The 14,588-nt window shown below is 43.6% G+C and overlaps 1 protein-coding gene across 2 annotated transcripts in view; it reads right to left on the bottom strand.

Moving 5' to 3' along the window:
* Window positions 1-14,588, bottom strand: part of insrb (insulin receptor b) — a 78,868-nt gene that overhangs the window by 41,704 nt on the left and 22,576 nt on the right. The window contains exons 1-2 of one of the 2 annotated variants that reach the window (XM_039606654.1): window positions 14,019-14,093; window positions 10,944-11,492 (exon numbers count right to left, since the gene is read on the bottom strand). In XM_039606654.1, the coding sequence (XP_039462588.1) occupies window positions 10,944-11,492; window positions 14,019-14,025 (556 nt within the window). In that variant the 5' untranslated portion in view covers window positions 14,026-14,093. Of the gene's footprint in view, window positions 1-10,943; window positions 11,493-14,018; window positions 14,094-14,588 lie in introns of those variants that run through there. The other variant, XM_031745682.2, reaches the window with a different exon arrangement.

Here is a 14,588-nt window from a genome sequence, read left to right as displayed (position 1 = left end):
ATCAGGACTGACAAGCAGAAAGGCAGAAGAAACCAGGCCCAACACTAAAGCACATCCTGTTCATCGCGGCGTGACAACATAAACACAAACACCGGTGCCACCGAGGTTTATCTTACAGGTTGCGTTCACTCACATGTGAACGTTAAAGCATGTCACCCACTTTTGATTCTGCGTAAACATTTCTTATCAGTTACACAATAACTCGGGCAGATGGCCTCTACAAGCTCCCGATGCTACAAGTCTCAACAGAAAAGTGGTACAAGGTGCAGCCCAGAGGAAAGTACCGTCTGCACATTGGAGCCGTGCCAGTCGATGTACTCATCACCAAAAGAGCAGGGGTGATGAAGCCACCACAAGCCTCACTGGATGAGGTGGTGGGTTTCTAAATATGGAAAACTTTACTACAACCTTTAATGGCACAGCTTCCTCTGGAGCTCTGCTCATCTGAATAATAGGATGACAGTGAAATCAGGAAGTTTACACTGCTTCATATAAATCATCCTGGAAAAATATGACTAAGTTTAGATATGAAAAGCGCAGAAAGTCACTGTGGTTATGAAGAGGAGGATGACAAAAAAAACAATAATTTTTCCAGCGTGTCTGCATTTAAGCGACACAGCCGGGAACATGTGTACTGCTCCACACTGGCACCTCCCATCTTTGTGAGTCACACTGCAGTGTGTGCATGAACATATGTACCCATTTATGTGTCCGTGTTGTTGCCTCTATACACGCTCACCCCCAACCTCGGTGGTCCCAAATTCTCCCAGTGACGCTCCCCTGCAGTTACTAACTCATCTGAAGTTACAGAAGTATCACCTTTGACCCCAGACACAGAGGCCTAAAGACCGGTCAGCAAACATATGGCAACGATCGGTCGACAGGGAAAAATGTGTTTTCTTTGACTGGTTGGCAAACGATTGCTGGACACTGCTGACAGATTGATGACTTAAGCCCTAATCACCCAGGCCGGGAGACCGGTCAGCGACCCTCTGGCAACTCCGGGTCACTACGGAAAAAGTTGACGAAAAGCTGGCGAATAGTTTCTGAAAGTCACCAGATGAAACTGGTCATAAAGAGGTTTACGGTGAAAACCACTTTCAGTTTGCTTTGGTTGCTAGCAGGTTGCTGCTCACCTGCAGTTGAAATCTGTAGCACAGAAGGTGTGTAATGTCTGCAAACACTTGCCAACTACTCTCCAAGCTGTAGCGAGAGTGAAAAGTATGACACAAACAGGAAACAGAAACGTTCACCTTCAAAATAAAAGTTGTCCCTTTTGAAACGTGTTGGGTGCAGCGAGGAGGCACCAGTTTGACCACACTTCAAGTTTCCACTTTGCGTGGAAGACGTCGATTTCTGTGCAAACACTAACCACAAGCAAACTGTGACCAACCAATCAGAGGCTTTTGGCGCACTTTGCAACCTATTTCGCCTAGCAACAGCCAGCCACTTCTAGGAACCACTCGCCACTTGTCAGTCGCAGAATACAAATTTTTAATTTGTGACCAGTTATTGCCAATTATTTGCTGACTAGCATCCAAGCCTGTGTGAGCGGGGTCTTTAATAGGCTGACCGTCAATGCTCCCTTCACAGACACTTAACACATCCTGGGTACGGCAGGACTCTAAAGGATACTCTGGGTTTTTCTGCCCTAAGAGAAACCTGTTAAACAGTTTAAAGGAAAGAGGCATTTCTTTAAGGCCAAGGACATGAGAAGTGAATGATCCCAGTCTGGACAGAGCAAAGTGGAAAGAGTTGGGTTTGGAAGGAACTTCAAGGATGGCGAGGTCACATGAGGACAAACGAGTTCAGCTTAGGAGAAACGAAGTTTCATTTCCAGCACTGACTTTTGAGGTTTCTTTTTTTTTGCTAGAGTGAATCAAGGCGCATGTATTTATTATCAAACAGAGTTCTCAAACTGTGGGAAACGGTACTTTCCCAAGGAGGTGATATAACAAAAAAAAAAATCTCGGGAATTTCGAATGTCCAAACATTTCACCCGACCCCTTCAGTCAAGCCACTGTACCACCTCAAAGCAAGGCATGAAATTCCAAGTACTTAACAGAGCATAACCATCACGTATCGCAAACGCAGCACGCACCAATAGCTGTGCTTACAGACTACGTTAAGCCCCTAACAGGACTTTCTCAGATCACGTATGCATGAGCACAGAGGATCTATGCTCCACTGAAGCCAGCAGTGTTTGTTTTTACAGCGAGTTAATGAATGTACAGGTAGGTGCTGCATCTGCTGCGGCTGAGGAACCCGGGACTTCTTTGAAAGCTGTCGATGGCGTAGGGAGGACTTGACTGTTATCAGGTCCCCATTATATAAAAATACTTCAGATTTAATGTTGCACGTCTGTTTGGAAATACGAGAATCAAAACTGCGATTCTGCATGTATTTGTATCCAAGCAGTGCAGAACGAAATGACCACGTTTGTCTTGTCAGTGCACTAAATTTATTACTTGTTAACAGCTGCAGCAGCAACCAGGGCAGTCTGTCATGTGCTTTGTTGCTGTCACCCTTGTTTCTGTCCTCAGCTCTGTTTCACTCACGCTGAGCAAATCTAAATTTCCCAGCACGTGTGAATCTGTCCAAAACCCAAAGGTGAGCACATGTTAGCCTGACATGTCTGCTGCGTCAGGACAGAAAATGTAAAAAAAAAAAAGACAAAAATCCTTCATATATAAATATGAGTAAAGTCGTCTCTCATGGTCGTTGCAATCAGAATTTTCCAAAGTTGCATCAAAAGCAAACCACTAATGCATGAAAACAGAACAAAGCTGGTTTCAGCAATCATTTAGTACCAATACATTTAAGGTTAAAGGTCAAAGCAGCTTTCACTGAGCAGTAGGAAATGTCAGCGCCATGTTATTTGTTACAATGTAATGCGGTTATATTTGTCACCTGTCAGCACGTTGGGACAACTCTATGACAGCGGGCTACTGTTGATCACGCCGAGTTTTTAGGGAATGGATGGTGGCCCTGAAAGGTCAAACCCCAAGCAGAGAAAAGTGCTGCAAAAAGCAGACAAAACACAACGGAAAAGAAAATCTCACAGAGCACAACAGAAGTGTTTCTGGGGGCACATTAACATGGCGGACCAGGTAATGACAGAAACCTAAAGACCAAAACACACTTTGCGGACGTTGAGGGTTCATCGGTACAAGTTCACGTGTCTTAATGATGATTCATAAAATACTGCAGATACATGTTTACTGTTAGCATATTAGCATCTCCCCAAAAACACTTTCGATATGTTTTTTTTCTTACTTATGTATTTGTGATATATTCATCATCTGCTGTGTTTTTTTATGCTTTTGCAGCCGCTTTTTGCCGTTTGACCCCTCAGGACCACCGTAAAATAGGGAATACTCACTAACAAATGTGTTTCTGATGTCAGAGCTAGAAGCAGCTGTCACCTGATCGGCCAAAACACCCGACAACAATCCCGTTCCCTCCGACCCGAAGAGGGGTCGTGTTATTTTCCTCCCTCTTACACAAACATGCTCACCTCTCATGTCAGCCGCTTGTATTCCTACATGCTGCTTCCTGCACTGGAGGTTTAAAGAAAACACAGCAAATGTAGCATTTCTCTGCAGCTCTTTAATCATTTAACTGATCTTCCCTTTCCATCCACCACCCTCACAAGTACATAGCCCTTCCTTCAATTCTCCAGCTTTTCCCCGGAGCTGTACAGCAGTAGGAAGTACTTCAGGACAAAGCCAGGAAGTAATGAGGAAGTCCCTTCAGACGGCTCAGGCTGCAACAACCGTTTGCTTGCCAGCATGCTTTCCTACACAGGGAAACACATTCAAGTGACACATTACAAGCGGATAAACCACTGGTGTCCTTAATGATGACGTCAAGTTCCTTCTCAGTCTCCAGCTGCACTGATTTAACAAATGATAAATGTGAGCTTAAAAACAAAACAAGAAAGCAGTAGCCATGAATGCTCGTGCCCTCAGAAGCCCCGCCCTCTCCTCGCTATATGAGCTACTGCCATTTCTGCTAGCAGACAGGCTCATGTTAAGAGACGTGGGCAGCGGTGTCAGTGTGCAGCACTTAGTCTGCAGCCATGTATTTTTTGTGCATGTGTCTATGGGAATGTGTACCATTACACATTGTGAGTGTGTGTGTGTTCCTGTCTAGCTATCTTTGTGAGGACCACAATGTCAATGAAGGTCCTCACTAAGATAGCTGAACGGGCTTGTGTGTGTGTGTGTGTGTAGCAGGTTGTGGAAGTGCCAGTCCATTGATGAGCAAGCGGAGAGAGGAGAGAGAGGAGAGGGGGGAGTTTTCCTGATCCCCCGGGGCGCTCAGCTAGCGCTACTCTGTACTCATGAATGCACAAATGGAGGAGGCTGGGGGAAGTGTGCACGCACACACACATACATGCACATACATAACTGATGCCAGCTTATCAAAGTTAATTTGGATTTGTTAACAAGGATGCAAGCTGCCGGGAAGGAAAACAGGAGCTCGATTGCTACCTCTCCCCTTCCATCTGTCCGTTTCAGTCCTTCCCTCCGCTCTTCCTCCTCTCTTAGTTTTGCCTCTTGCACTCACTCTTTGTCCCTTATAAGATATTAATGGTAATCCAAACTACAGCGAGTGAGTGTGTGTACTGATGTAATGCAAGCCACTACAGGGAAGCTTTAACTATCGCAAACAGAGAGCGTCGGAGAGAAGCGTTCCCGTTTCTATGGCAACAAACGAGAGAAAAACAAGAGAACACGTGTAAAGCGCTCCGATTTGTTTCACTATCAGGACGGCCTCAGTCGTGCTTTAATTATTGGAAGTGGAGCAAGTCGGGACTAAGAACTAAAGAGAGCATCTAGAAAACTGGACATTTGGCTGTAATCTTCTGAAACGAAACCTTCAGAAACTCTCGGCGTTTGAGATTAACCATTTATAGCTCGGCAAGATGCATAAAACAGCGCATTACGCAAATACCACCGTATGTTACAAGTGCAGGCAAATCCTCCACTTTCTGCTTCGTCTTACTGTGTACAAGTTATTTATTTAACCACTTCCAGGCAGCCGAGCTAATTCCAGTGAGGGAGAGGAGGAGAGCAGCATTTGGAGGAAAACATCTGGGTCACAGTTCACGTCGCCCGGGGGACTCCTGACTGATTATTTGGTTGCGTTTCCCAAACAGCTTTGACACAAATATGGCCTTCGGGTATTTACTCCATACATTTATGTTCTTTTTCCCTCCTCGTGGTACACTCGTCCCAACTGTTGTTGACAGAGGGAAAGCAAACCTCTCTCTGTGTGTGTGTGTGTGTGTGTGTGATCTCGACAGGTGACTGGAACGCAACAGGCATATAAGACAAACAACTCGCCTTCTCCTCCAGATGGAGGCTTGTGTGTTGAGAGCAGTGACTCAGTAAATGTGCAAAGGTTGTCGCTTCGCTGATCGGCGACGTGTCCAATTTTACGTGCGTTCAGATGCTTCGTTAGAGTTGTAACAGTTTGCACTGAATCCACATGGGGAGGTGATATAGTTTACAACATATAAAAAAAGGCTGAAACTGATACTTTAGCAGGGCAGCAGCTTCCTCGCATTCTGCTGCACAGCACCAAAATGACCTGAAATGAGACGCACCACTGACACTTTAGGACACGTGTCAACATAAACCACTGAAATATAGATAAAAACACACCTTGTTCCCTTTGAAGCTTTTAACAGAACTGACACTCTGTCCCTTTGTGTTTGTATCCACGTCGTCTCCGTGTCACTGACTTTAATAGCTAATTAAGAACAGTAGCTGCAGGAAAACTCCTTCGTTTACCTTTCATTAGAAACAACTGCAGAAAGTAAATCAACTGAAAACAGTTGAGAAGGATCTAGAGAGACAGAGTCAGGCAGAGACGCTATCGCAATTAAAAGGCCGGCGAGCAGCGCGCAGGCCAGCAGCACGCTCGGTTGAGCCCCTCCATCCTTAATACTGTCATTTCTGTCTCTCTTTAGCCGCCTGTAACTGGGCCGCTCACCTCTTTGGCAAAAGTGTGTTTGTGGCTTTTGAGTGTGCGTTTGTGCGTGCACCTGGGAGCCACACTTGAAATGCCCCGCCATGTTTGTTTTGCTCTGTTTATTTTGCGCCCCCCAAAATCTGGACCACGTCTTATCCCGGCCGACGCTCCGGCTTCATTTGATAGCATGAGAAATAAAACACCGATGGAAATATCAGATGAAAATTTCCATCAGCGTCCAGGCCCACGAGCTGCAGCTAAGACAACAATCACAGACACTCATATGCTCAGTGCATGTAAAACACTTTACATGAATTTAATATAACACACTCATTTTTAAAAAAGAAACATTGTGACAAATGAGGAAACATTCACACTCATTTTTAACTTTATATGCAAAGACTTATGCAGGATCGGGTTTCTTGGCCATGCAAAGCAACTTCTGAAGTCTTTTAAGTACAAAAATACCTGGTGCACTGTTGCCAGGACACCACTCTGGCAATAAACGCACACAAACAGAAAAATGACACCAACTTGGTTAACTCTGAAACCTCACACTGGCTTTTTTTCCCCCCTTTTGCAAAGAACAAAGCGTACAACTTACACATGCCTACAGCGACATGCTAAAATCCCCTCTACACTGTTTTACTACCAGTGAAAACACCTGCGTGCACACTGCTTCAGCTGCTTCGCTCACAGCTTTTTACTGGTTTTTGGACGTCTGTGTCACAAAGTTGAAATGCACCGGTGCTGGGCGATGTCCAGCTTGAACTCAACTCTGGTCAAGAGGACCACAAGGTCATTTCAGATGACGCAGTTGGATCCATTTAGAACCACCGTTACGGGTTTAACCTGCGGTGGCCTCGAAGGGGCACGGGTAATCTGTTTGTCGCTACGAGATGAAGCCGTGACTCGCTGCGTGTATCTGAAAACAATCGCAGCAAACAACAAAGCCCGTAGGCGTGGGCAGAGTGAACTTTGACCCGAAAAGCTTTCCATCCTCCTGGTTGTGTGGATGTTTTTGTGTGTGCGAGTTGTGCAAGCAGAGTGCAGGCTGGTGTGGTTGAACACAGCGTGCCAGGCCTCGGCAGCAGATAGAGCTTATCTAAACAGGAGATCGACTGTTTGCTCCTGTTCCCTCGTTCGCTCGTCGCTGACTGTCGCCCTTCCTTTGTTTCCGCTCGCTTTACCTCCTTTTCCTTACTCAGTTCAGACACCTGTGAATATCTGTCTCCTCTCAGTCACACAGCTTTCTTCTGACTTTTCTGGGTGAATTTAAACCACTTTCGAGTGATATTGTATCTACACTACTGTGCAAAAGTCTTGAGTCGCCCCTTTCGTGTCATTTCTTTTTTTAAAGGTGGTGTTGAGGAGTAGTTCTCCAGGCCTCGTGGAGCTCTTTCAACATTTTCTTTTGGACATTTACAGCTTTTCTACCCATTTTCAGTCCAGTCCTTTTACCTGACTATTCTCAGAGGAATCATTTAACCACAAAAAGGCGCCTGACTCAAGGGATGAACCAGTGTCCTGTCCACGCATAACAGAAAACTTAGCAAAGAACCGTTTTTTATTATATTGTCACAAAAACACTCAATTCCATTACTTCAAATGAAACTACAGAACAACAGTGTGCGATTCTGAAATAGCCACTAGTCAAAGGTAGGGCACATCTTAGCATTTAAGTCTCCTTAAAAAAATCTGAGGTAACTGGAGCACGAAAGAAAAAATGGCAGGTTTAAAAATAAAAATCTATACTAACAGTATTTGATAGTCATGTTCTTACAAAACAGGAAAAACAAATCCTGAAACAGGACCTTCAGGTGATCCACAGAAATGGTCTCAGGGGAAATGTGGCTGTCCATAAGGCTGGACAAGCCTGGAGAAGAGCTTTGACTGGCCTTCAAGAAGCCCGGAGAACTCTTCCTGAAGACTACTTACAGACATTACAAGAACGGTTGTCTGAGAAAGTTCAAGTGGTGTAAAAAATACTGCATTTCCACATATTTTTGCACGTTTCAATAAATCGCTGCATTTTACACTCTTAGCAAAATATAAAGAAATCAGACTTTTGCACAGTACTGCGGATCATCTGATGAAACAAATCTCCACTCCTACATTCATCGAGTTAAAAGCTGCTTCGTTATATTAATCTGGATTTCCACAAACTTCAGATGAAAAAGTTCCAAATCAAAGCAGATCCGTGTACGCTGTCACTTTACTTATCTTGGGTGAAACATGTGGGTGCACAGATTATCATCATACCTACACACCTTGTCACAGATCCACAAGCACCACTGATCCGACACCCTTTCCGTTTCCTTTCCAGAGGTGTGTTTGTGAGCTGCACTCGTCTTCCTGCCAATCCGATACTTGAGCACTGTCAGCAATTTTTTTGTCTTTACTTAAAAACCCTCAGCAGAGACACAGTTACTCTGACTTTCTGGTTTTTAGCGCAGGGTCCTGCACGGAGCTGCAGGCGGCAACTAGGTGCAGAAAACCTGCCAATCGCTGCAGGACTCCAGAGCACCATCAGCTGTTTTAGAAGAAACATTTTTCTTACACAGCAGAGAAAACAGACTGTTCACACTACTGTTGGTCAGAAAGCAACCGACTGAGAAACTACTGTAGCAGAGCTCCACATCTGAAGCTGACAAAGTTCTGCACATACAAACAAACAAATTAAACACACACACCAGAAACACACAAACAGTACTGGGCTACGAACCTCAGAGGTCATACATGCGGTTTGAACAGGTTATTTAGGGGCTCTGTGCAGCTAAAAGCTCCATGTCTTGAGTTGCAAACACACACACACAAACACACACACACACACTCGTTGCAGTGGTTTTCCTGCTTGTAAGCAGCAGTGTAAGATCAGAGGAATGCAGGCTCTCCCTGGCTCTTACCTAAGGCCACTGCAACCCTATAAAAACACAACAACAACCACCCCACAGTTTCCACTCACACATAAACTTTAATGCCGCGTCTAATGTTCCTCTGCCCTGCACCCGCGCATGTGTCTACGCTCACACATGTCCAAGTTTGTAAACTGCCAGTGTTCATTCACAGAAGCCTTCATTAAACATCCTATTAGTTTCTCCGTCACGCTGCGGATCCGCAGCTACATCTGCATCAGTATTGAATGGATACAAAACGCACTGCTGCTACTGCGCTGCTGTTATCATTACGGCTGCAGCTGCACGTCGACTTATAATATTTAAGAAAACAGACAAGAGCACGTGTTTGCAGCTCTATGTTAGTTGCTGTAGGCTGAAAACACGCCTGTGGCGATGTAGCTCTCATTTAGAGAGAGCAGAACAGAATATCAACCATACATCAGCGTTCACGTATCACCCCTGTGTGTGACACACACGCTGCTGCAGGGCAGGCAGGCATTGCATCATATTCTAGAAATGGCTCCAGCTTTGACACCCAGCTCTTTACTAAACTGGTGTCGGTCACATTGCGCAGAGCGCAGCGTCATACCTGCGCCCCTGAAGCAACAGATGTGCACGCTCACGTCTGTGTCAGTGGGCTTTTTGTTTGTGCTGTTTTTAATGGACACAGCTGTTTGACTTTTTAAAGCATGGTTTAGGGTATACAGGGTAAACCTAATCAGCTGTACAGTAAATATGGATTCTACTAGATTGATCACATGACTCACAGTGCATTTAAAAAAACAAAAAAACAAACAAACAGTCCTTATTTATTTCATCCTGGACCCTCAGTTCAACATTTTGAGTACCTCCTCCTCCTCCTTTGGAGACAGCCCTTCGTCTTTTTGAACAGCAGGTAGGCTGTTTAAAAATCTGTGTGTCAGCACTTATGCACCTCCAAACTCGGATGTCAGAGTTTGGGAGTGACGTCATGTTAGCATGTCCAAGAAAAATCCAGGAAACACAATTTGTTTGGTTCCTGGTGAGGTGGAGCCATTCGGGACTCACTGCTGTGCACGTGACTTCTTAATGAGTCAAAAGACTTTACAGTTTTAATTTCATTTAGATTCAGCGCCACCATCTTGGATTGTAACAACGCTGGTCTGCTCTGACTTTCAGAGCGGCGTTCCACAAAATATTTCCGACTGGGAACTCTTTACGACTTCCAGCTTATTCAGGAAAGCACGGTTAGGGCAGCTCTTGGATCACTTGTACACAGGCCAACACCATCGTCTCAAACTGTGGCCACAGTAAAATATCTGCACTGTGAGTTTAAATAAAACACTGATAACAGCCACGTCCCATTTCTTTTAGACATCCAGCGTCGGTGAACGATCTGCACTCAGCTCAAGTCAAACTATCATGTGTGAGAGGAAGACTGAGACGTGGAGAAAGGCACTTCCTGTCTTATTTTCCTGACAGCCAATCGAGGAGGCGGGACTACACGCCAGCTGCAGCAGTCGATGTTCGAGTATAAACACGGCCGAGGTTGTCACGCTTTGAAGGCTAGCCTGTCTGTCAGACATGAGACAGAAGAGAAAAAAATGTTTAAAAAAAACAAACAACACAGGCTATAATCGCCTTCAAAAAATAATAAGCATCCTCTCAGTGAGTCTTACAATAGAGGACGATCTCTGTGTTTATGGTAGGAAAGAGCGAGCGACTGCAGCGCTGAGCAAACCCACAGATGTTTTTTTGGTTTTGTTACTTTTTTACTAAACATTAAAACAAAAGAATTGTACATTTTATAACAAACGTTCACCTCGGCTCTAAAAGGGCATTTCATCCCATAATGCCTACTTCAGATTTTCCTGTTTTCTGACCCAGCATTTCACTCGAGTCCCTTCGCACATGAAGCAGATCCCGATCCTGTAATTACAGATCACCTGCACACATCGAATGCTAATCAGAGGGCGTGGCGTTTCCACGACCCCTGGCTGCTTACACTAAGAACGCAGAAATCATTGCATAAATCATCAGGAAGCACGTGTGCACATTCAAAGACTGATCAGCACCAACACTTACTTCTCTGGCAGTGATTCTGTGACCAGCATCGTCCCCTGAAGTGTCCGTTGATGGTGCTCTGAGGGCAGATGGTCTGACCTTGGGCTATGCCTGGACACACGTCTCCACACTCCCTCTCATTCTTATTGGCCACGATGAAGTTGTCCTCCACCGAGTCCAGGATCTTGGACCAGTCCAGAGTGGCCAGGTAACACAGGTCCGGATTCTTCTCTATCCTCACGGCGCCCCGGGTGATGTTCATGAGGCTGTACAGGCCCATCTCCTTCATCTGCAGCATCTCATAAAGCACGAAAGCGTAGTTGAAGAAGAGGTTGTTGCCGCGGATCACCGTCAGGTTGGGGAACAGATCGCTGAGCGTCTCGAGGCCGTAGACCCTGAAGAGCAGCACGTAGTCCGTCACCACTCGCAGTTTCGGGTAGCTCAGGCCGCGGAAGTCCTCCGTCCTGGTCTTAAACATGAGCAGGATTTTTAGGTGGCCCTCGATGATGGTGCAGTTCTCCAACGACTGGAGGTTGGTCACGTTATTCCGGATGTCCTTGCTCGAGCAGACTGAAAGGACAGACAGAGGGAAGCACATAAGAAACAAGCAAGTTTCAATTAATATAAGCTTATTACTTCTTTATTAATGTTCTTTTAATTAGAAATGTTCAAATGTAATTTTGATACAGAACAATCAGTTTTCACAGATGAACTTGAGCTTCAGGACTGAAAATTTTCCATAGATGTCATTCCTCACACACTGCAGCATGCAGCGGGTCATTTGTGACTTTATACTGGAGATTAGGGCTGTGCGATATGACCAAAATCTCATATCCCAATATACAGGGTTCGTACGCCTTTTTCAGGGTCAAATTCAAGCACTTTTTAAGCACTTTCAAGGTCCCTTTTCAAGCTTTTCCAGCACCCCCCCCCCACCCGCCAAAAAAAAAAAAGAAAGAAAGAAAAGAATGCATGTTTCAATTCGCATCACCTCAGTAAGACCATGTGAAAAGACACCTTTGCTCCCCTTTTGTTAAGACATAGAAAAATACCCCACATAAAAATACTGCAAAAGGAAACGGCCGCCTTATATACATAGTGTATAAACTCAAAATGCACATTTCACTTAAAAATTAAGATGTGAAAATGTGAACAAATCAACTTGTTAGATATTCTTCTCCTGTTGAAAAAACAACAACAAAAAAACAAAACAGAAATAAGTCTTCTCATCAGATATTGATGCTTCTTTCCTGTGTGACAAAAAATAGATGTTTGTTTGTTTGTTTGTTTTTTTAAGTTAATTCCCAATAAAACTGTTTTATTGCTAACTACATTGCTGTCTGTATTATTGCTGAAGTCCTAAATGATCAGCTTTAAAGTGTTTGTGCTAATAACATCATGTCAGACAGGCATGGAGAACAGCACTGACTGAGAGGCTTTGAACAGATCACATAGTTCAATTCAACATATAAGACTTTAAGAATGCACAAGCATCTACTTAAAATCTAATTTATCACCCGTGATATTATTATGTACAATTCAAAATATTTTGTTCATCTCCTTAAATAAACAGGCAGCCTTAAAATATGAAATATTCATATACAAATACACATAAATGTGTGTACTGTCTGAGTGGCCTCAGTGTGAGCTTGAAGACATTTATAATGTTTAAGGAGTTTAATGTGTCGGTGCTGACGATAAACACATTTTGAATGAAAGCCGGGAACTTTGGTAGCACAGAAACAAGTGGCTATTCTTTGTGACCATATGGATCAGTCCCTCATATTACCATTGTTTCACCCAAAGGTACCAAGTTAATACTTAAAAAGCTGCAGCAATACACACAAATATAAACAGTACTTTTTGACTACTTTTGATTTGGCCTCTATATTTCACCTTTACCTTTACCTTTCACCTTTATTTCATCACAATTTATCTAAATTCAGGCATAATTTAAAATACGAGTAAAAGTGATATTTTTAACTGTAAAACCACAAGCATGTTTAAGGAATCATTTTCATAACTTGAAATGCAAATTGTACATTTTTTTTAAAAATATGCACAAGTTTTGCAAACAACAAAGTTATATGGTACTATTTACCTAAAAAAAAAAATGCAGCCAAGGCTCAGACGTTTTTTATATAACCATTTAAAACTATTTACAGAACAATCAGGTGCTCTGCGTCAAATAAGAAGGCACACAAATTATTTATGCAACTCCAAAAATAGTTTGTGTCCACTATAACACAGATGAGAACAGCACAGGGATAAACCTGCAGGTTTGACGGCAGGTGTGTCACTCAGCGTTTACACTGCAATCTGCCTTTGGTGGCTTTTTGCAGCAACTGTGACGTTCACTAGTAGAACTGACACACAAAACAAAAACTACACACTAACTACACAAGACAACACACTAACTTGAGACTCCAAACACGCAAACGTCACAAATCTCTCACGTATCAAAACTCTGTCTTTCGCTCACTCGCTCTCTCTCTCTTTTCACGGTCACTCCTAAAACTTCTCTCTCTTCCCAAACAACCAAATTGCACATGTTGCCATATCATTTTTGATTGGTCGACATGGTACATTTTTCCACCAATAGGGAAGGAGTGTTTTTCTTTTTCTTTTTCACTCACAAGCAAAGCGTCTTTGCTAGCGCTCTCCATAGAAAACGCCGTTTTTACCGCTTTCTTCCCGGAGTAAACGCCACTGTTTTATTAAAACAAAAACACCGGTTTTACGTGGCTTATCAACACAGTTTAAACACTGGTATATAGCTTGAAGTCTGCACGTTCGACCCAAGTTGAAATGGAGACTCTGGGTCGACAGAGGGTTAATCAGAAAGCCTTAAGTTAGCTAGTTATGTATCGGGCTAATGTTTAAAGCTTTCACTTGAGTAAATTAACTCATATCACTGCTAAGTAATGTTAGCTAAGTTCACAGCATATTCCATAATAGCGCTGCCATACTGCATCACACTCAGTGCATTTCAATCATTTCTCCAGCGAGTTTGATAGCTAGCAAAATAATAATCATAATTTTAAAAAATTGCATGCGTAACGCACACGTGCTGGAAAATTATTTACTAGCACTCACCTATCATGCGACTGGAGAGCGCAAACTCCGCCACTGTCGCTTTTCCATCATACACTCATTTAAACAGCAACCTACAGGTATGTTAGCGCACTCATCCCCGACTGGCCGAGGGAGGGCGGGTCACATATTGAAACAGACGCAAGGCAGCCCAGGCGGAAATTTTGCTTTTACATTTTATGCGACTCATTTTTATTTCTCTATCTGATAAGAAAACTATTTAATCAGATAGTTATTTGTGGTGAATGAAATACAGTTACATTTTCAAGCACTTTCAAGCACCACATGTGAAATTCAAGCACTTTCCCAACCTTGAAAAGACAACATTAAAATTCAAGCATTTTCAAGGATTTCAAGCACCCGTACGAACCCTGAATATAAGAATTCTATCGTCCCGATAACGATATAAATCACAAAAATGTAACATTTTCTGTAAATTCTGTGATTGTCGGGCAGCTCGACTTGCGGGAAGTGTTTCCGGCTGCGCGTCGCGTACCTGGAGTCGAGTGTTTTAACTGATGCATGAAACGATACATTTTTAGACATAGGTTGTAATGGCCGCCGTTTTCTTTG

The sequence above is a fragment of the Oreochromis aureus genome, linkage group 23, assembly GCF_013358895.1.
Source record: "Oreochromis aureus strain Israel breed Guangdong linkage group 23, ZZ_aureus, whole genome shotgun sequence".
Classification (NCBI taxonomy): domain Eukaryota; kingdom Metazoa; phylum Chordata; class Actinopteri; order Cichliformes; family Cichlidae; genus Oreochromis; species Oreochromis aureus.
This window is presented reverse-complemented; position numbering and strand designations above follow the sequence as displayed.